Genomic DNA, 23,927 nt, shown 5'->3' on the forward strand with positions numbered 1-23,927 from the left:
TGGTCCACTTGGTTGTAGCATTTGCAACGTATGACGCGTGATACAGCATAATGTGAATCAACCAGAATTTTTCTCTTTGAACCTGTAATTATGAAAGATGAATATGCAGATACGCTCTTAAAAAATCGTGCATTTATCATGACTGTATGTACATGGCTAGTAAATTTTGTTGAATATAATATATTTCTTTTGAAACTCGCATAATTTTAAAGAAATGTACTAGCAACTGTTCCGTGATCCTGCAAAAATGATTTGTACTAAAGAAGATTATAAAGCTGAAGAAGATTACGCATTTTGGAAAGCACAACATGAAAGTGTGTACGTACATTTTTTAAACGATTAACAAAATTTCTTAATCTGGCACGAGACATCAAGATTAAAGCATCTATATTAGTTAAAAATACAGAGATAGATGTAGCACGATCGATATGAATTTGTGCAAACTATTCTTTTTATCTTTGTAATATTATCGTGCATATATTTGTGAATGTATATTTATTTGTCGATATATTAATATTAAAGAAATAATTTTCAATACAATGTAGATTCAGAAATATTTATATGAAGAAATTGATGAGTTTGGTTAAAGTCATTATGTATTCGGAATTTTAAATAGAACAATCATGGACTTTAATTAATACAAACATTGGTATTAATTAATTTCTTCGCTGATATTACTTGCCATATGTAATATGTAATATGTATATTCAACATGTATCCAACATTACAAATTTAAGAAATATAAACTTTTTCAATGAATTTATTCAGCTCTTTTAAACAAGTTATACTAATATAACATGTTATCTGAAAATTTGATAACTAAAGAACGATAAATATACTTCAACGTCCGTTTCTTCGTTTCTCTTTTTCGTAGCTATGTTTCACCAAAATATATAGGAAAATAAATCCATTCTACTCGGCAATAAACGGCAAACGATATTAATCATTCTCCAAATTTACAACGTGAATTTTCCACGATTATTACAATCTTGGTTACAACAGTATCGTAGATTTCATGCTTAACTAGAATATTATGATTTACTATACGATCAGTCATTCATGATTCATTTAACGTGATCTACGATACGATATATTTTAATTCGTTTAATGCATTAAGAAATTCTAATGTCCCAATGTTCCAGAACCTTAGATTTAGTGGTTCGTTTGGTATGGTTTAACAAGAATATTATCTGGACCCACCGGCGAATATAAGCAGGATGGTATCTGGGTCATTTTGTGGCAAAGAAAACTATTTAATTATGATTAATTTTGTCCGTTATCCCTTGTATATATAATACATTTTTAACACATCTTTTCTCTTTGTATTAAATAGCATTCATGTTATAATTTAACTCCCAAACCGTTCATATTCGTGTTCAACCTTTGTCATTTTCCAATAAAATATTTCAGCACCCTCAATTTTTGTCGAATACATCTCAAGTCTTATTATATCAAATATTCATCATATTAATTCTCACACATGTATTTGTATTTACACTGCAGAAGAGCTATGTCTAATTAAATTATGAAGTTATTTTTGAAGTTGTTACGGAACCAGTTAATTTTCATTTGTAATTGTGTTATTTTCATTTTAATATGTCAAAATATAAATCACTTTTTATAATACGTATCTAGCATGTTAGATATTAAGGACAAGGCTCGACCCTCAATTTTACAATATGTAAAAAAGGATGCGATTAATGATACCAAAACTTGACTGCCTTTATTGTATAGCAGCTACTTCATACATTTCAAAATTTCCATCCAACGCTACCACATTGTTACTATATTGTGTTAATATACATTCGCAAATCATTATATTAATAAAAATACGATACATACCGATGATCGAAAGAAACATCAGATAGAATAATGTAGTATCACGAATAAACAATAAGATTTTTTAAAACCGTTCTCGTTTTAAAACTCTCAAATCCAGTGAAAGCTATCAGGAGCTCACAAAGGGATTCAATGTCTCGAACGAAGCTAATTTTGTGGAGTAGAAAGCTGAATAACGATACGACACAACCGTTCCGTTCGTTCGAAAGGACTTACGGACTATTTGATATTCAAGGGCAGTACTGTACCGCGTTTAGATATTCGTTACGTGAAACTACCTTAGATACGGCGTTATATCGTTTCGACGACTGGCACATGAGCCATTCACAACATATTGCGTACACGCGAACTGCACCGACCTCAGTTTCGCTACCAATTCGAGGGACACCTAAATGTTCCTATTATGAGCACATTTATTCCCATTATAGCTCTATTTAAAAGCTAATAATTTATACGTTAATTCATGTGATACGACCCTAATTTTTCTAACGTTTGAAGATCACAAGAAAAATACATTTCTGTCGATTTTGTAAATTTTGGTACCACATTTAATGTTAATGGCAATGTACTGAATTTTAGAATTCCTCCGTAAGAAAGTGGGAAATGTTAGTTATCCTGTTCTTCCCCTACAGTTTTCATTTGTGAGATAAACAAGTTTTCTAGATTCTTAATTTTATCGTTTATAGGAAGAAAAAATTCTAAATTTAAAATGATACTTGAGGAGAGAATTCTTTTTTGTACTTTAAGAATCATAGATCACAAAATTATAGAAATGCTATATTAATATATAAACTTAGAGACTTCCCTGAGACATGTGCATTATTCTACAAATAAATTTATGCATAGTCACATCAACACAATCAGTCCAAATCATTACGTAATTACATTAAATACGAAATTATGTTAAATTGCTCAAATTTTATGAAAGATTGATCTGGTTTCGAAATTTTAGTAGTTACAATTTTACACGCATTTTAAAATCGAGTTTCGGTGGTGCACATGCTTAAACTCTGTTCTCCAAAACAGAATGTTGGTTTTATGATTCTCATCTAGTTAGGTTCTTTGTAGCTGTCGTAGTTTAAAGTTTAAAGTGTTCTACAATGAAGATATTTATTTCTAGTCGATGTAGGCTTCAAGTGGAGAACTTTGAGTGATTTACAACTACATATCTATGCAATCAGCTAGTTTAGTGATGTTGGCAATGTACGATAAAACATAAAATGTTAAAGTTTACAAATAATACGTTTAGCTTCTCATTTATCATCGTACAGTTTTAGAATGTTTACACAAGTTTCCAGTTACACATATGGTAAGAGTATAAATTTTACAAAGAAAAATTCAGTGGAACTTTATGCATTTCCTCAAAAGTTTATTAAAGTTTCAATAACGTAATTTATACCAGAAATTCTGAATTTTTTTCTCAAACGTGTATCGTGAAAATCAAAACTCAATCTAATGTCTAATACATGAAATACACAGAATATGGAAAATCACTTTGTGGTTGCGTTATTTGTTCATTTTTCATGCAACATTCATTTTCTTTCATTTATTAGTGGTTGAAAAAACCAGTGCTCTATATATGATATTTATATACTACAAGCACTCGCTTGTTAGTCATTCAAACAATATCATTCGACGAATACTCACATGTATATTTATTTATTTGCATAGAAACGCTACAGTAAAAAACGATCAGTGCAGTTGCAATAAATTCGCTTCAATAATATTTTATATATTTTAACAAATATTGAAACTTTAGCAACATGATATTGTTATATTTACAAGCAGAATCAGTAGAAAGCGGAAATATCCATACAGGTGCGCTGAAGAATAAAGTGAGAATGAAAAAGAAACGAATTCTTGCAGACCTTTAAGTAAAGGTGACTTAACAAATGCAACGCGTTGAAGAAGTCTTTAAGAAAAAGTAAAATATATTGCGAAACTCGTTCTTCAGAGCTTCTGTGACGAATAACAGTAATGATCATTTATTTTGTTTGCCGTCTATTCATTTTATAATTTTTAGAACGAGTCAATTTGTAATAAGAAAAATTTCTCTTAAAATAGCACTCTGTAAAGTAATTTAGATTTATTATATTTATTTTACGTATTGCAAGAACGTAATTAAAATAATTCTAAGTAGTTCTTTCTTTCTTTATGTTTCAGGTAAGTGACTTCTATTGTTATACAGTAATACTGTTATCCAATATTAACATTCCTCAAGGAGGTAAGTTTTTATAAATTTTGTACTGTAATTAATATTAATATTTACAAATAATATTTGAAGATAGTTGCGCATATAATACGAAATCGAAAGAGATGTATTATTTATATTCTTTAATCTTTTACATCATATGAAACATTAAATTAATGACCAAATAACAGTTCTCATTTATAACATCCAGCTTTCCTTCAAAATACTATTGTATTAGGGAAAGCATTTTATTCACAAATTAAATTCTACGTTCATTCTCATATCGTCTCCTAAATTTGATTTTTTTCTATTATGGTGATATAATATCAGAGAAAGCAATAAAATCTCTGCAATTTTTCTGTACTTTATATGTAAGTAGATTACTTTAATTTAAAAAAATATTTTTATTAGTTTTGAGAGAAACTAATATTAGGTACTTTATTTACATTTTTCAAATTATAAACTCTTGCAAAATATTTAGGGTAAAACTCAATAACGTTAAATAATATCTTGTCATTTCTGCACTCAAGTGTAATTCGTTGCCATACTAAATACTCGTCGAAATGTGAATTAAATTATGACGACTAAAATACAGACGACAATAAATTTCACAGGGTTTTCCTTGGTCTTATAATAATATTATATTCTTAAAGTATAAAATATATCGTAATTGTATAGCTCGAACTTTTTTCGGAAACAAATGCATTGACAGATGCACGATTTTTCAAATATAAATTGTTTCTCTCTAAATTTTTATTCACGGAGATATGTCGGGACGTTCACTTATGGCATTGACGCACACAATGTGGGAGTTCTCTATAGCTCTGTTTTTTTCGTAGAGACAAATTCAGAATAAACCGAGAATTTTCGAGCAATTTAACCATAAAATCGCATATCGTAAGGCATATCATATCAAGCAATCTTTAAAACCGGAGAAAATATCGACAATTTAAAAGAGAATCGTTTTCAGCTATAGAAATTATTCACTTCAACATCTCTGATAATACGACAAAAATAGATAGTCAATAAAATTAGTTTGTATTAAATAAGTACTAATAAATAAGTAGTAATAAGTTAAATATGTAAATAATTACATAACGCTATAATTAAGAGGATTGGTTTTCTCATCACAAAATAATTGATAAAATAATATAAGCGTAATTAACGTAAACGAAAGATCAAAAATTGAATCACTGATTGCTTGAATTCTCCAAATTTCTACAAATTTTCTTCCTGTCATTTACATAAATTAACATATTATTCTCATTTATTTCTAGAGAGAATACGACATTTGTCATGTTCACATTATCATTCGAATTCTTGAATCACAGATACATAGAATCACAGAATCAAACATTACAATATCTGTAAAACAAATGTTACACATAAAAAGTACTAATACAGGAAAATGACAAGATTTATAAAATGAATGTTACGCACAAAAGATGTTACTATAGATATAGAAAAATAAGGATATTTGGAAATTAACATGATAAAGAATATGATTAATAAACTGCGAATTTTTGAGCTTCTATGGGAGATTTAAAAGTGTAAAAATGCACAGAACGCATATAATACGAAAAAATATATAAAACATGCGAAATGGAATACTCAGTACATTTAGTAGGTAAAATAATTGTCTCTACATGTTCCAGTTCTCTAATTATATTCATAATTTATGTAAATATTCGTAGTTTAATTATTAGGATTCATTTTAGACATTTTAATATATCATTTTAATTAACAACTAAAAAAATAAAAATAGCAGTATTGAGAAGTCACTATAACTGATGCTGATAATATGCAATGTAGTAATAAACATTCTACGTTTATGTATAATTATAGATACCTTCTGGATGCAATATTTACATGTACATTCGTGTTAGCGAGTTATCGTAATCGTAATCACACGATTAACGCATATACCAGTCGCATTGATTTTTGGCAACCAACTGCATATGCATGAGCTGTAAATCTTTTAATACGCGTATCGTTAAAATTTCGTGACTTTCATCAGCATGACAAATGAGCTATCAATTTCATGAGCATAACACGTACAGCGATTATTCGGCACTCCAAGTATTCATTATCGTCGATTCTAGTTTTTACAGCTGTCGACTAACGGAGGAACAATTTTCAACGCTACGATTCTGTATACTGCGCGAAATGGCTCCACAATACGTTGGGTGTACTAAATTGAAATTGCAATTTGCGCTAAAGGTCCTTTATCGGGCACTATGGATTGACAACGAAACAGTTTCCAAAACTGAAATAGTTTCGTCTAACAATTTTAACACGTCCTCCAGTTTTCTGTCTGTAAAATAATTATTGGTAAAATGAGATTTGAATTTAGAATTGACGCATCTGTAACTAATTACGAAATTTCTTAATTGCAAAAATTTAAATTCAAGAGATACAAATGATATTTATTTTATTTACATAAAAATGTCTTTCCTGCTAAGAATTATTTGTATATTTATTTTCAAAATATAAATAAATATAATTACGTTGCTTTTGTTTGTTGTATAACAAAAGTATGACGCGACAATAATGCATTTTTAGTATTATGCAATCTTATATTTTTTTATATATATAGTTAATACAAACTAATCATTTTGTTATCAGGTAAATTCATTAATTTATATACACGTGGATAGAACAATAGTTTGTAGGATAAAATGTAGTTTTATTAAAAAACGCTCTTTTTGAAATATCCACGTCCAAGTTTTTCCAGTCATGCAGAGACATGGTTTTCGAACTAGTTTTCTCCATGAATATAAATTTGACTTTGACACCAGGTTTTCACGAAAATGAAATCAAGGATCTATACGATAGCGAAAATGTATTGATTCCATCGTATAGAGTGGTTTTTCACTTTTTAATAAAAAATTTTCGTTTTGAGATAGAAATTCACTCATTCAAACTTTTAATCTCAAAAACGACATTTATTATATGTCAACCTAATACAATAATTTCGCCTTTTATAATTTATTCGTGTTCATATGTTTTATTCAGTATAATATCGGAATAATATCGTGTAATCCATTATATGAAACCTGTCTTTATTTAAAAGTAATATTGAAAAAATGAGCTATTAACTTTTAAAAATCTACAATTGACAGTTAAAAGATTTAAGACGTTGCTACATACTAATTTTAAATAATCTCAATATGCATGGTAGGAGTGTGTTAAACAAAAGAATTTTTTAATTAGGAAACTTGCGATGCGATATTCAAATATTACCGACCAATTTCATTTAGTTTATTTGTTGATAATTTAAAAAAACTACGACTTCGCAAAGGTGGTAATTAGAGAATTTCCGCGAAAGTTTCGTTCGCGTTACTTTTCTTACGTTACTTGGGATAGTGAAAATTATCTTACTTTTAAAGGAAACCATCCGTTTCTTCGATAACAAAAATCTTCTTTCACAGTGGAACTTCCGTCTTCGGATTGCCCGTAAAGTTAACTTGTCTCTTACGCTTTTTCTCTTACGGGCTTGGTAAATCCCTTTTCAAGCAACATAGTGTTTTATTCCATTTACAAGCGACCAACACCAGTCGCGTTACAATGGCTGCATTGGCGTATCCAGTTTGCAAGAACGGATAGACCAGTGCAGGAAGAAGAAATCGTAGAATTGCGTACCTTTTGCAAGATATTGCCTAACCCTCCCGATACGGATTGTTTCTTATGCCACACTTCACATCGAAGGGTAAGCCATGCTCGTGACCTGAATACGTTTTAGCCTCTTTGGAAAGACTGTGAACAAATAATGCAATAGTAACTTTCAAAGATAGGATTCTGATCATTCGACCATTTTCACCATTTACCAGTTCTATCGATTTTATGACCTGAAATATATATATACACATAATATATGTACACATATGTGTACATATTAATTAAAAGATAGATATTTTCCAAATTGTAGAAAAACATTCAATTCTTCAACTAGGAAAAGAAAAGGGTTTGAGAGCTAAATGAAAAATAAAATTATAGGGAGCTACAAAACACGTTTTCGTTATAAAAAAAGAGCTATTGGATGTTATTGGATGCATGTAAGTTTTCATAAACCATAACAATGATTTCTATGTGTTGAACACATTGTATTGATAAAGGTTGCAGCTAAACTTCAAATGCATCCATTAAAAGAAATATAGAAAATATGGAGACAAAAATCATGTTTGCTTCGATGAGTGCTCCTGAAGTTGATCACAATATCTGTCAACAATCTGTATATGTATGTGTTTTTACAAAACTATATAGTGAAACTTTAGTCATAAATATCTTGAAAAATATGGGGCATCTGATCGTACAATGTGGTATTTCTATAAACAATGATGAAATCTACCACGATGAAAAGTTTCAACTAGATCAGTTACCTAAAATTCTTACATTTTCCTCGTTAAACCGAAAGACAGGGTCATTCTTAACATGTAGAACTGTTCCTAAGATAAGAGACGTTGAACTATATATTTTTACAAATTGTTTTAACCACTTCTCTAATTTCAACTGCTGTTCATCATTCTCTTTCAATAAAATTAACTCGACATTAGCTGTCCACTTGACATGTCAGAGTCAATGTTTACGAAGAAACAGACCGAATTAAAATTTAATTACTTGGAGCAATTTCCTCGCCCTTGAGAAAACATGGCTTCCAATCGCGTCTTTGTCTCTCCTCGTTGGAAAAATGTTTACGAGCAAATAACGGCAGTAGGACTCATCTTTCATTATCATTTTTCTCCAAGTAAACTAAAGTGTGCGGGATCGATGTTGCGTCAAGTCGTTTATCTTCGGTAGCGCAGCCATGGCATCGCTCTCTTTGTTAGTTTCCAGAGAAACACATTTTCTGTACATGCACACTTCTATTCTCCTTTCCGGACACAATCGTTCTTCTCTTAACCGAACAGCTTCCTCCGCTACCCGCCATTGACACCGCACTGTATAAATTTATTTGTAGTCGCCATTTACGTACACCACTTTGTCAATGTGCGTTATACGACCTATTTGCAACGAGAAATAATGGGCTTGTCGGTCTCAACAAGAACTATTACTTTTTCGGGCGTTTGTATTGTTTTAACTGGTTCAATTTTGCTGCGCTATTTGAGTTTTTGCTTCATTTCACTCTCATCTCAATTAATGAGAAGATGTCTAACACTAGGACTATCGATCTTTAATATGCACTTGTATTTATGCATTGCACACAGTTGAGTATAATTCAAGCAATATAATGAGAATAAATAATTATAAATAAATGTGCATGCGTAATCGTGTTTGTGTTTCGATAGAAGTAATTATTGATATTATCAAAAACACATTTGCACGTTTTTAATAATTATGAAAGCAAAAAATCTGATAGCCAGTCATTTTGACCAGTTTCATAGTTTTAGTGTTAATTTACTGAGAAAATCTTTGATTATCACTTTACTTTCTTCGTAGTATCAATTTCATTTTCAAACTGGAGAAACTGTTTAACGATAAAAACAGCACGATTATATTGAAAATGACCCATAGAGAACAGCAGGTTTAAAGGAATTTGCATATTTAGAGGCAGTGCGATATGCAAAACGATATGAGATGTATGGAAATTTCAGTAATAAAAGTTTTCAAGCGTTCGATAGTTAAATCAAAGGGAAAATAAAATGACAGATAGGTATGTTAGCATTGACTGAAGGTTTTATTAAAAGGCTCGTTTAAAATGCATTGTAATTTGTTCGAGTTGATTAAGAATTAATCCCTTCGAATTCCTTCATGGTGCTTTTACTGGTTTTAGATACATTTAAGATAGAGGGTAACTTTGTGCTCGTTTCCTCTGTAAAGGAAACTATGAGATGGGAGCAAAGGTAGAGTAAAAAAGCATAAGATAGAGTAACAGTCTAGCTAAACGATGTGGTAGTATTCATTCCTTCATGGCCTTGAGCAACCAATTGATTTTAAGCGAACTTCAGTGTTTCTATAATGGATTCTGTTAGCTGACTTAAATTTTAAAGAAATATTTCAAGCTGTAAACGCAATCAAGTTTCAGCATCGTTCCGCTGATAATTCTGTTCTACTTGAAATACTATGTTTGTTTTTAAAGTTCGAAATTTGGAAATCTGGAGCAGGATGGAGTATAATATAGTAACGTGAGGTTCATATAGTAACGTGAAAAAATCAGAAAAACTGACAAAACTTTCAAACTTAATTTAGTTTAAATCTAGAATTCTTTAGAATTTTTTAATTGCTCATCAGTTGATTTTTAAAATATAATTTTTATAATTACATAAAAGATATTTTCTACAATTTTCTTTGTTGGCAAGGTAAAATGTATTTCGCATAGAAGAAACAGGATTCATAAAAGAAATAAGTCGGCAATGACCAATTGTTTATATTTAAAACAGGCTTATCAAAGATTTGTCGCAACTTGTTTGTGAAAAGGTTCAAAGATTTTTCTCTGCCCTGGTTACTTTTTCGCAAAATTTTCATTTGAGCTTCTTAACTATATTGCTTTGTTTCTTGAAAAAAATGATAGGACTTGGGATTATAATCTGCTATTGTTTCAAATACAAGCAAACGTTCATGTTCTTTTAAAAAGTCAGAATTTATATTATAAATGTCTGTACTTTTTAGTGAAAGTAGTAAATTTTTCTAAATCTTCATCCTTTCCTTCTAAATTTTTCTTTCCAATTTCATTTGAAATTCGTACAATAAAAGATGGTTAAAAATTATAAATGTTCTGTCAAATTTTTGTTACAAAGTTGCACAAGTGGAATACACATGATTTAAAAAATTATTCTTTATAAGGATGATCTAATTATTGCTTAAGAAGTTTATAAATAATGAAAGAAAGAAGAAAAAGTTCAATAAAGACATTTATTTTTAACATTTACGTAGACGAAGGAGAAACAAAAATAGAAATACCTTCTTAGTTATATTAAAAACGATGATGTAGGAGTTATATGTCAAGAATGTATGTCAGAAAGTACAAAACTATTTTTTACACCTTTGGTATACAAATAAATAAACATATAATAAATTTATGAGAAATAGAATTTTCATAATTGTGGCAAAACTATTTTTTGTAATTAGAATAATAAATTTTATGTTTATTAATGTCTAACCGCAGCATACTTTATGTTTACTAATAGTTGCTAACCAGGTCACACCCTACGTAAGACACAAGATCGTATGATAAAGTCTGAAGTAGTTTAAAGTTCCAAAAAGATGAATATGTCTGTACAGACATAATCAGATTGGTTAATGGCTTGGTAGTTTTACATCTTATTACAAAGCGGATCTAAATTAGTTAGATATCGCCGAAAATTCAAGTAATTAGTTAGATAATTACTAGCTAAGTATACACACCTGCTTAGCAGCAGGTATCTGTGTCTAAACTTAAGTAATTAAGAACAGGTCCAAAGTGTTACTATGGTAGAACTTTTAAGTAACGTGCAGTGACCGCCTTACACTATATTTTAAGTTTAGTACTTAATACATTGATCGTCTAATTTCACCATATTGTAGCAGTAAGTATACATATTATCGATTTTAAATAAAAAATTATTCACTGTAACAAAATGTTTAGATTAAAAAATATAAATGAGGTACTCAAATACGCACTTGAAGGATTTAAATAAGTTGTTCCTTCTTGTTTTAGGTACTAAAATCATTACAAGTATCTAAGAATAATAGTTAACAATTAAAATGTACAGTTTTTAGATATAAGATTCTATTTCCATATTTAATACTAATTTTACTGTTAAAATCAATATAGTTCCTCAATTCTGCAATTTATAGCGATTATAAAAGAGAATACTTGATCTTGGATGATTTCCACGAATCTAGGAACAAACATTCTTCGTTTCGTTGGTACTTTTCTGTAGATTTAAAGTCGAGCGTCTGACTTTCTAGGAATTTAATATTCTCGTGAACGATCTCAACACGAGAGCGGGAAAAGCACTCTCATCTGACGAGTTACAGTGTTAACGAGAATTGAAAAGAATCGTTTACGAGGTTCAGGCATTCTGTTCTTCCAAAAATCTGGATTTATGTTTCCTACGTGTACTATATGCGAAACTTCCCTCGTTAGTACGTGCCAAGAACATTGGATATCACGGATTTATCGTTTCCAAGAATTCCCTTTGCCTAATCAGTTCAATATAAAAACCAAAAAGACATTATTTCTTTTTTATTCATTAATAATAAACATAGTTACAACACATGCGATATATGATCTATACAGGATGGTTGGTAACTGGTGGTACAACCGGAAAGGGGATGATTCTACGCGAAAAAAGAAAATATAGAATAAAAATTTTTTTTAAATTCTTTTTTTTCATTTTTCCATCGAGATAACGATCTACAGTGAGACCCGTTATAACGTACCACATGTGTACCGAGCGAAAATTCAAAGTCGATTTTTTCGAAAACAAAGCCTCAAACGAAAAATTTTTATTCTATTTTTTTGACTTCTTTTTCCGCATAGAATCACCCCCTTTCCGCTTGTACCACCAGTTACCAACCACCCTGTATGTTATTCTTATCACATCCTTATTACATTCTTATTACATTCATTAATAGAAAATTTTGCGTTAATAATACTAAGTATATCAGTAACTACAATTCGAATCTGAAAGAATTTACGCATGTTAGGAAGACATGACCTTTTGTACCTTCTGCCATTTCCATATTCACGGTCAAAGAGTAAAGTATCGATAGAAATTGTTTAAGGTTGTTCTCACATGACCTTAACGACGGTGAAAGTGTATTTACCGTTTGTGACATAAATGATGGATCTTTATAATGCTTATGAACGTCGAAACAGGCGTTGATACGTCGTACATGATACAGCGTCTGCGTAAATATTATATTTTCTTCCGCAAGTATACGTATGCATAGGCGTTGTTGTATAAAGTTACTAAAGTTCAACGTTACAGAGATGAGGCTAACGAAAACTCAAAAATAAATTTTATTATTATACTGCTTAACAGTAAAAGACATGTCTTCGGGGCTTCTGCAAAAAAGGGACAAGTAAAAGTTAGCTAGATATCAAATACGTTTGAAATTAATAAGCTTATATGTCACCTATGAAATACGATACATGTGAAAACAACTTGTAACTAGAAACATGAGTAATATCATCTCGAAGAAAACACATACAGTCGAGATACAAAAGTCTCCATTAACCTACAAACATGAGAGCCGACTCGGATGACTTAATTTAATCAAACAATTTCCTCACAAATTAATTGAAGAAATAATCTTGTGTATGTAACTTTACAATAAATATAATTACACGAGTCAAATAATAATTCTGAGAATAAAACTTTTTGCAGTTACTTATATACGAAACAATATGAACTACAATTGGTATATTGAAACTCGTTGTTAAGCCTTCCGTAGATATCGATTTATGCGCAGATCTACTCTCACGGTAGAACTATTCGCACATCTATGCATAGATATCTGTTGTTACTTTCTCTTCGAGAAAAAAAAAAAGAAAAACGCAAAAAGAGAAAGAGAGGGAAATAGTGAATCCTCATTTGCAAGGATTGAAAAAACAACTAGCAGCAGGCACTTTAAAATGGAAGCATGCGTCTTTTGGTGAAATGTTCTCGCGGCTCAAGGCATCAACAATGGTGACATTTTCAAAGATCCTTCAACAACAATAGACCGGTATTTCGTCTTGAAACGTATACAGTGTTCCTTTATGTCTGTGGCACAATGCTTTTCGGTCGTTCTCGAAGGGTACTCAAATCTGGAAAACCGATCATCCCTTCAGGTGTGTGGGACTCAGTAAGGATACGAACGCCAATTTTTGTAGAACACGCGAATATGTACTAGGTGAAACTGGTCCAAGGTGAATCCGTTGAGAATTGTTTCGTGCGTACCGACCAGACCAGGCACACAGATCTACACAATTTTGCTAGAGTTGTTTGGTTACGTGCGTGCAACTAGGAAACCGTGTCCTAGAAATGCTGAGATTAATGTAGGTCAACACTCACTCCTAAACTTTAAACATGGTTCCTCTCGTGTGTGTTCGTTCGACGAACAAGCGTGTATAATATATGAAAAATAACCGGTGGAAGCAATATAGGTAGAGAATCACGTGTCCGATTAGGAAAATTAGCCTACTCCCAGGTTTCTCGTATGGTTACAGGCTTCATTTTAACGGTTAAACTGCGTTGACGTTGACTGACGTGTGCTATATAATTCAACGCTTCGGTTATAATGAATGAATCGCTCCTTCTCCCTTTGCGTTTTCGCGTCGCGCAGTCTCCACTTTGACGCATCTACTCTGAGCTCTAGATACGCGTATATAGTGGATTATGCGGTTCGTAACTTAAACGGAATCGAACGCGTTTTATCTGTCTCGTTGACGATGGAACTGAAAGGCGATTAGAGGTAGATCGATAACAGTTGCTACCATCAAGTGTCGAGAAATCTTACCATCCAAACGATCCGTCAATAAACGTCAGGCTATGGTGAAATGTGGATACGTCACTGGTGCGAAAAAGATCGAGTGGAAATAAGATTATTTTTGCACTAACTCAACAGAGTTTATGATTTATGACATTTGTTTAACGGATTCTCCTTTCCTCCTCTTTCTTTCTCTGAATTTATCCGTCGGGAAATATATGTGTATATTTTGAGGATTCTGTGTTAGGTTGAAAGTCTTATCATTCTTATTCTTTGTAAGGAAAGAAGTCAACTGCCTCGACTAAAGTTTCTATTAAATATTCTTCACTATAATGTTCATCCACCTATCTACCGATGCATTTATTCCATGGTCGTATGTTTTAAATTTGTTGTCAGACTTAAAATATTGAATATTTTTCTTGATGTAAATTTTTATAAATATCTAAACAAATTAACAATCTATCTAACAAAGACTATGTCTAAGCTGTATCTTATAACAGAATAATGTATTGAGCAAATTTTGAACAGTAGATAATTTCTTCAACAATATTGCCCTTCCGAATATTTCTTCTTCTCGTGTTCTCTTCTCTGTATCCTGATAAATGATTTTCTGAATCTCTCATTATAATTCTCATTCAGAGCCATTAATAAATGTACCTATTATCATAGTGTTCCAAAAAATTACTCTTCTGTAAAATTAATCTTTTCAGTTATTTTAATCCACTGTTCCAATTGCTGAATATGCAGAATGTAAGAAATTGAAAAATAATGTCTACGTTGACAGAAAAAGGTTATCATTCATTATTTTTAGAATATGCTTTTATGCAACGTGTAACATTTTCTCTAGAACAATCATAAAAATGTACATTCAATTTAATCTTAATAGTTAATAGTATAGTACTCGGCCTAGGATTTATATAGATTCATAGCATAGAAATTGTTTCAATGATTTCAGAGAAAATGGGTCACGAATTTCAGAAATATTTCCCACAAGATTACAAGTCCCTTGTTGATTCTTTTAAACAAATATCTCCTTAAACATATTATTTTGTGATATCAAATTAAGAAACTATGAATATTAAATGTACAATTATTTGTACCTATCTATTATGTACCTATTATGTACAATTATTTCTACTATCTAAATCAATATAAGAAATCAATAATTCGTGAAATGAGAATATATTTATTCTTTTATATCCAAAGTATCTCGCCGTGGCTAAGTTTCAATCTCAAGGTGCAATACAATTTCGGATGACTATGAAAGCAGATTTGATAGACCAAGGTTCATCACGGAGGATCAATCATTTAAGAAGACGAGTAACTTTACAAAGCAAATTCTATTACGTGGAGAGCATGGGAGATTTATCAGTGCATACGTTGCGTCGCATTGTTCGATAACTTTTGCAAAATTGATTATGATCCATAAACTCCATCGCCTGCGCGGGCTGACACTTTCCAAGAGAATACGAAGTATGGAAACAATCTGTATCTATTAGCCTACTGGGTATAAGCGCAGCCTATTTGTCCTTTATCGAGGAAAGGGAAACAATAGCAACAGCGCTTGTTCTTCCTGAAACAGCAATGCACGGATGCATAATCGAATTCAAACACTTGAACGTAATCAGCCCGCTTTAGAGATATCAGGTCGATCCTGAATGTAGCCGAGAATCGAGGTTACTATGTACAATGATGATGCGATATCACGAGAGCCACCTAGCGTGGAACGATCGATTGTGTTTTTCATTCACGCGGTTTTAACGTGCGCGACACATACATATCGGCACCCCAGTTTTGACCCCTCTAGCAAGGCTATTTCCGGAGTGGACAGGAAGCCCCTGGCTGAATCGAACCATCAATCGCCTTTTCCTCTGGCATGAACTTGCGACACTCTGAAACTGAAGTTAACGTACCTCGAAATGAACCGTCGAAATACACTCGACGACAGACCGTGGAGAAAAATGTTTCTGAATCGAACAGGAACAGAATTGTTTCACGGCAGGAACAGAAAATGATCGAATGGTATAATAATACGTGAAGAAAGTAGCATATAAGATGGAGATAAATAGGAAACGGACAAGGGAAGAGGAATCGAAGGAGAAAAGTGTGTGACTCGACGATAGGGCCGGAGATTGTCTGTGGAATGGAAAGAAGGAAAAGGACAAGAGTAAAGTAGGAAAGTGGGGGTTGGAGAGACATACGATGGGAGAAGGACACAGGGGAGTGTTGCCGGAGACGGTGGGCGAACATTGCGGTCCAGAGGGATGAAGGAGAGGCTTTACTGGCAGTGAGGGCTAGCGATACTAGCGTATGAGAGAACGGGGATGGACGGCGTGCCAGTATGGCGGGGAAGAGTGGATAGTTAGGTGGTGGGTGGATAGTCGGGGTAGTGGGTCGGTTGGTTGGTTTGCGTGGAGAAACTGCGCGGCAGTCGAGGCCGCGAGGTTCAGTGCTAGGGAGCGCGGCATCGCGATGCGTCGGCTTCAACCTGCTGCCGCACTCGCTAACGGCTTTTCTCCTCGTTCAAACGTTCTCTTTCTACCTACCGTTACTCTCGAGTGACACAACGTGCGTTTCTTCCTCCTTTTATCTTCATCTTCTTCGTTCCGTCTTGCCTTTTATTTTCTCGTCGTGTTTAATTTCCAAGCTCAGTTTGTTTCTCGGATTCGTCCACGTCCACGCAATTACGCGTTCATTTTCCAGTAATTTTATACGAGTCTAGATATCGTTGATCAACCGCGTGTCTTCCGCGAGTGCGGTTTCGCGTGTGTTATCCAGTGCGTGTAACCACGTCGCATCGAAACAGTGACGTGCTTGTCGGTCGACATGAACGCGAGAATAATCGAACCGGTCAGAACCATGTGGCGACAGGAATGGTAACGTGGTAGAGGAGCGGCTTCGGTTCCCTGTACGAAATGGAAATGGATCCGTACGCGGTCGGTTGGCCGCCTCAAGGTCATGGTGTCGGCAGTGCTACCGGAGGTGTCGCTGCCAGTGCCAATAGTGGTAACGTGAGCGACGGTGCGAACACCATACCGCGATGCTGGAGCAGACCGTGCAGATCGACCGATCCGTCGCCGATGCGACCAATCGAGCACAGCATGCGTTCGACCGAGGCGATGAGATCGATGGAATCGATGAGATCGATCGATTCGGTGATACGTCAACCATCGGCTGATCCCATGCGGGCTTCTGTAGAGCATCATCAGTCGAGTAGATCTTTGGAGGCTATGGGTAGACCGATCGAACAACAGATTCGCACGGAACAGCCAAGATCCGCTGTTGATCATCCCGCCACGTCTTCCTCTATGTCTTCCACGCCGATGAGAAGCGGCATCGAACATCACGCGATGCGCGCTATTGAACATCCCTGTAGACTGAAAGATCACGCGAGTTACATACACGACCATCACTTTGCCCGAATGCATGATCACGGCTGTAGATCTGTCGAACACGTATCGCGGATGCTAGAGCATCGACTTCACGAGCAGCATCCCGGTAGACCGCCGATCGAACAGACACCTTGTCGGTCAATCGAACATCCTCCTGTGCGACCCCCGCCCGTCAACTATTCCTGTCGGCCTCTCGATCACGCTCCTGGAAGACCTATGCCGATGGACTGTGTCATCTATGGTCCACATTCTCATCCACCGCCAAGGTTACCCAGCGAAAGCCCGTTTCGCGTCAACTGCCCCGTGCATAGTCCCTTCCGATATAGATTCCCGAACGGCGCTGTCGATTATCACTCGCAACATCAGGTAAGATAGCAGTTCCCTTCATGCGGTATTGGATAAATCGGCTAATCGTTGAAGTTACAAAGTTTACAGTTTCTTCTTTCAATAACTTGAAAATTCTATATTTTTGCTTATTATTCTGATTGGCGATGAATTAAGAATATTTATTATTAATATGAAAAAAATGTGTTTAATTACGAAGAATATAACTTACATTTGAGTAATTAAACGGTATTAACATGTTCGTAGTAATTAACGTTTAGTCAATATTATATGGAATGAAATTACGACGTGAAACTCACACATATAAAAATTGTATATATCTTTCAAAATCGAACTAGTGGAACGGAGAATATATGTATATATGTATGAAAAGTCAAGGAAGGGATATATTTCCAGTTGATAGTGACTTTCAGCACATCACATTTTTTGCAATATGTAAAACTTACTTCATTATATATTCTGTCCGCTGGTTTGAAAATTTAGTTTCGATATGACGATGTCATTGAAACAGAAAATTCATTCGGGAAGTTATACATGATACTAGACACACATAAAATAAAATGTCGACAATCTCAAGAAATATTGCGCATTTGAGAAAATCTTTTTACCTTTTTTCCGACAAATATTCACGATACTTGTAAAAATATTTGTTATCAAATATATAAATACATAAAACTTCAAACGAACAGTATAATCAAACGAAAATAAAAATTTTACATCTTCATTTCCTCCTCTCTTTGCTAATACAACTCTTTTATAGTAATCACAGACGGGTAAAGATTTGCTGCAAAATTATTATTACGTTTTCAATTCCTCAAAAGAAACGAATTACCTGTACAATTTTCGTGGCGAAATAATTTTTTCAGTTGTTCCATGAAAAAAATTTCGCCAACGACGAAAATCATTTTTACCTCGGAAATGATCGTCCAAGCAATGAAAGCCTCTTGCCACTCGCGTCAACGATATCACATTCTGCTTTCAAAATGAAATAATGCCGCGACGCAGCATAAACGCGCCTTGTCTTTATGAATTCCAATGTTTAGCACCAGATTCATATTACCCCGACGTAATTAGTTTCTTTTATATGTTGCGTTTTCTTTGAGGCTCTCGTAAATAAGATTACCAAGCCGTTCGCAATGATACGTCTGTGAGCGTGGCCACAAGAGGACTGTATAGCTGTGTCTATGTCGATAGGTTCTGTGCACTTCTCACTTTAAGAATGTCGTAGAGTAGTGCTTTAAAAGATTTGTTCAGAATGGTTTTCATGTTGCGGAAGAAAATGTAATTGAAGTTTGTGAAATATGATTTTCGATGCTTTGGACGTTTTCGGTGATATTGCAGTGTTACAATTTAACAAAATAATACTTGCATTAGTTTCTATTCGTGGTCATAGAAATTTATGGTTGCGTAAATTATCAATAGATGAAAAATCTTCCCAGTTTTTAGTTTATAGAAATTATCGATATAAGTTTATTCGAGTTAAAAATTGATGAATGTAGAGGATTTAGGAAAATTAAAATTAAAATGTGGTATTTTATGTTTTATACGTTTTGTTAGTATCGTCATTTTTTAAAATACTTTACTTTTGATTTTTATAAATTCGATGAAATGGCATATTTATATGCGTGTCAATTATAATAAAATATTTTTTGAATTTGATATTAGAATGAAGGTTTCCTAATGTCCAAAGAAATAGTGTAGACAGCAAGGGCTCTCTGATAACAGATATAAGAAAGATTATTATCAGAAGAACTATAAAGCCACAAACGTGGACTGTGTGAAATAATATTTGTCGTGCTATGGTGAAGATATTGATTTTTATATTTGCATAACTAACTATTTCAATTATAATTTCTTTCTACGAAAACGTTCTGAAAGAATATCTGAAATAATTTTGACAAATTTGTACATGTTTTTATAAATATTTGACCAAACTAAACAAGTGTACATATTTTATCATAGAGAGAAATTGTTGTTCTATTATTGTGATGCACAAGAGAACAAGTAATTCGGTTGAATATAAATCATTTTTTATGTATGAAAAATAGGCTTTTTAATTTATGAATGTCTGATGATTGTATTACAAAAGATATATAAAAATAAAAGATGCTGAATAGAATATTAATATCATCTGTTTACGCGTATATCTAATTTGTTTCACAATGAGGTCATAATCTAGAGAAGCTTAATTATGCACTTTTTAGCGTTAAGGTGAAAACTAGTTTGCTTGGAAACTCGTTTAAGATTGTGTTAGAAAAGTACGAAGAACATGATGAGTTTCGTTTTCTTTGGTAATTAGTACTAATTGCCACGACAATTTTAGACTGAATAACGATTTTTTTGTGTAATATTTTCTTTCATTTCCATTTGTTTAATTGAGGAAAAACTTTTTTTTAATATCTATAACAATCTCAAATATCATATTGATTTAACATATTTATTTAATCTGATAAAAAATCGAACAGAAGATAATAAACGCTGTGTTGTTTGCTCTTATTATTCCGTTTGCTTTACGGGAAGAATTTTACAGAATTACGAACGAGAGCTTCGTGTTTTCACGTTTTATTTTGCACTCGTTTTTTAATATTTATATTTCATATATACCATCGACTCATTAATAATTGTTGTTACGTAGCGTTTATGCATTTATTTAAAGAGTACACAATAATCTTAATTTAACTAATAACTATATTGTCCGAAAATGTCTAATTGTTTCTTACAATTTAATTTTATTGTTGATTAGAAGAAATAACTTTATCGATGTTTTGCCACATATAATATCGACCGAACTCATAAAACTTTTATAGCCATGTTCATTAAAAAATAAAGGCAAGATTAGGTGGACTCTTGTAGACTAACAAGTCTACGAAATATTAAAAAAGTTTTCCTTATTTAAACCGACATGGAATTACTTCCATCGTCTTACCCTCGGTAGAGTTTCGAAAATTGAAGATTAATTTCTTTTTTGCTCGTTACAGCGTGCGTGTTTGTTCCAAACAACGTTGAAGTAACAAAAAAATTTGGTTTGGGTAAAGGCAATGATTTCTCGTAAAGAAATTAGATTTTAACGAGCAAAATCATTTATATATTCGTATTTTCTATATTTTAAAAATGAGATAAAAATAGCCTTTTAATTTTAAATATTATATATATGTATTATATTATTTACAACATTCTTCGATAAAAATCAATTCTAAAATATTTGCGCACTAACTATAAATATATATATTTATATATTTAATATAGATAGCATTAAATTAAATATTTAGCAGATGTTGATTGTAACAATTCGCTGGTGTATATTTTAAGAAAAATCTCATCGAAGAAGATTGTAAGAATTCAAGGGATCTTTCCGAACCCACGTATTTCATATCACCGGCGTATCGTACACAGATCGAATTTTCATCAAAAATAAAGCTATTCTTTCTTGGAAGAACACAATACGTTTCTATTGAAACCGGAATCAGTAAGAATAAAATTGCTCGCGCCCCGCCTCTCGGACTCAGTTTTACGAAAGAAATCAGTTCGTTGCGAATCGCGGCACGATTCTTACCATACTCTCTATCAGAAGTTCTATCTATCAGGAGTTTTAGTTGGAGTAACATCTGAATTTGCTTCTCTCCGTATCCTCCGTATTTTTCCAGACAATTCTGAAAGGAACGTTCTTCGATGATTCGGCCGTTACGCGTTTACAATCCCCTCGTCTACGTTTACGTGCCCAAAATACAAAAGGACACCGGATAAAAAGGGGGTAGCCTACTGATTTCACAAGTTTCACCGATTTTCAGGGAGGATAGATATCGTACCGTATGCGCTGTTCTGGGAGCTGCTTGTCGTACAGATCCACTCTAACATGCAAATTCGAGTCGTTTGTGCAACTGGAAACGTGACTCGCTATCGATCGATATCACATCGAGCGGCGATTTAAGCCGCTGATCTCCCCAAAATATCTTTCTCTACAGTGAAACGCGATAACGTTTCGCGTTTCAATTCCACTGATATGAGGCTGTGCTTACTTCGAGAATCACGGTTCGTCATTTCGTTCATGCGTATCCAGCAAAGTATTCGAGTTCAACATCAACGAAGAATATACGTTATTAATATTATATAATAACTGAAGCGAAATGATCAGACGCCTGCTTGAACTCGATACTCTGTGCGTATACGATAATGACTTGCAGCGTGTGCTTCGCTAAGATAGGTCGTTTTATTGTGTAAGTATTAGGGTTTGGTGAATACGCTGCTAGCTAAAGTTTCACATTATCTGATGTAACTCCTTGACATTGGTCTTCGTATCTTATATGGATCGAGCATTTATGTATAATAATACGAGTTATTTATTTAATTCATTCTCTGACTTATCAATCGAAATATTGAAACATCATTGATAATAATCCAAAAAATATTTTTGTCAACTCCTAAACATAAGGATCATCTCTACTTAAAAGGAAACGTCAAATAGTAAAATAATTCATAATATTGAGATAAAGTATACTAGAGCAGAACTTTCGTGTAATAGCGTTTTTCGATTTTTGTATCGAAGAAAGTAACCATACTTTTTCGACATTATGATTTCATTCTATTCGTTCGATGGATAAGATTTCTTCATGCTTGAGAAATTATTTGTTGCTCCAAATAGAATTTGAAACGTTTTCTTAGAGATTGAATGTTTCTCATCTTTGTAAAACAAGAAGTGTAATTTGGCTTATGTGTTGAATGAGATCTCGAACGATGAAGCGAATAGCATGATACCATACAATATACCAATGGTGTACAATATGACAGTTCGATTACATTTACCTGATGCGTTGGTAACCAATTCATGGTGATAGTAAGATTGTTTCAGTGGAAAATGATCGGTCAGCATAATGTAATTGCCTGTAATATGAACGTATCACTCTATTTTAGCCTGTTGTGATTCCCTGCTGATCCTTTCATTAACGTGTGCGTATAAAGGATTCACGAGATAGTAATAATACTAGTAATTACCAATTACGAATACGATCCATGATAGTATAGAGAATGCATTGTATTATGGTTTAACAGTATCTTTTTCCGTGTTTGGATTATATTGAAAATACTATTATGTTTATTATTATTTTGTTTGTTTAACAAAAAGAATAATTTAATTTGATAGTAATATTAATATAAGAAATGACCGTTATATAAAATCTTTATCTGATCGACGAATATATTCGCTTTTGCAAATGGAACGAAAATTTCGACGTAGATACGCAATGAAATATTATTACCGCAAGTTTGAACGTAATCTCACCATTTTGTGTTTTTATTTTACCGAAATCAAGATTGCTTGATGAAATAAAAACAGTGAGACGTAGGTACTGTAAAGAGCAGGAAGGTTTTTATCGAGATTATCGTAAACTTTCTGCACGGTATTTGCAAATGACATGATTAAAATCCAACAGATAAGAGTCTGCAGATATTCCCTCTCAAAGCGAGCTTCGAGAAATCCAAGATTACGAATAACCAGGAATATCCGTGTAACGAGGAGCTTTCAAGATCTTTCGCGGAATTTGTTATTCGTCAATTTACTCGTAAATCTGCGAGATAAATGTGTGTTCCCAGAAATAATTTATTTTAGGAGAACTAAACACAAAAATCTAATGCTAAACGTACTTGTAAATTGTTGTGTTAAACATTCATCACGTTGCCAATATTGATATTTTCGATTTTATTGCTTTCATAAATTATATTTAGTATATCACATGGTGTAGGGTTGCATGGTAATTATATTTTTCAATCAA

At 33.0% G+C, this 23,927-nt stretch overlaps 1 protein-coding gene across 10 annotated transcripts in view; it reads left to right on the forward strand.

Moving 5' to 3' along the window:
• Positions 1 to 23,927, forward strand: part of LOC100749869 (peripheral plasma membrane protein CASK) — a 263,940-nt gene that overhangs the window by 82,610 nt on the left and 157,403 nt on the right. Inside the window, exon 1 of one of the 10 annotated variants that reach the window (XM_024364721.2) lies at positions 16,848 to 18,183. The exons of the other annotated variants lie outside the window; for them this stretch is intronic. Within the exon in view, the coding sequence (XP_024220489.1) occupies positions 17,341 to 18,183 (843 nt within the window). The 5' untranslated portion in view covers positions 16,848 to 17,340. Of the gene's footprint in view, positions 1 to 16,847; positions 18,184 to 23,927 lie in introns of those variants that run through there. 10 annotated transcript variants of the gene reach the window in all.

The sequence above is a fragment of the Bombus impatiens genome, unplaced genomic scaffold (assembly GCF_000188095.3).
Source record: "Bombus impatiens unplaced genomic scaffold, BIMP_2.2 scf_0102, whole genome shotgun sequence".
NCBI classification, from domain to species: Eukaryota; Metazoa; Arthropoda; class Insecta; order Hymenoptera; family Apidae; genus Bombus; species Bombus impatiens.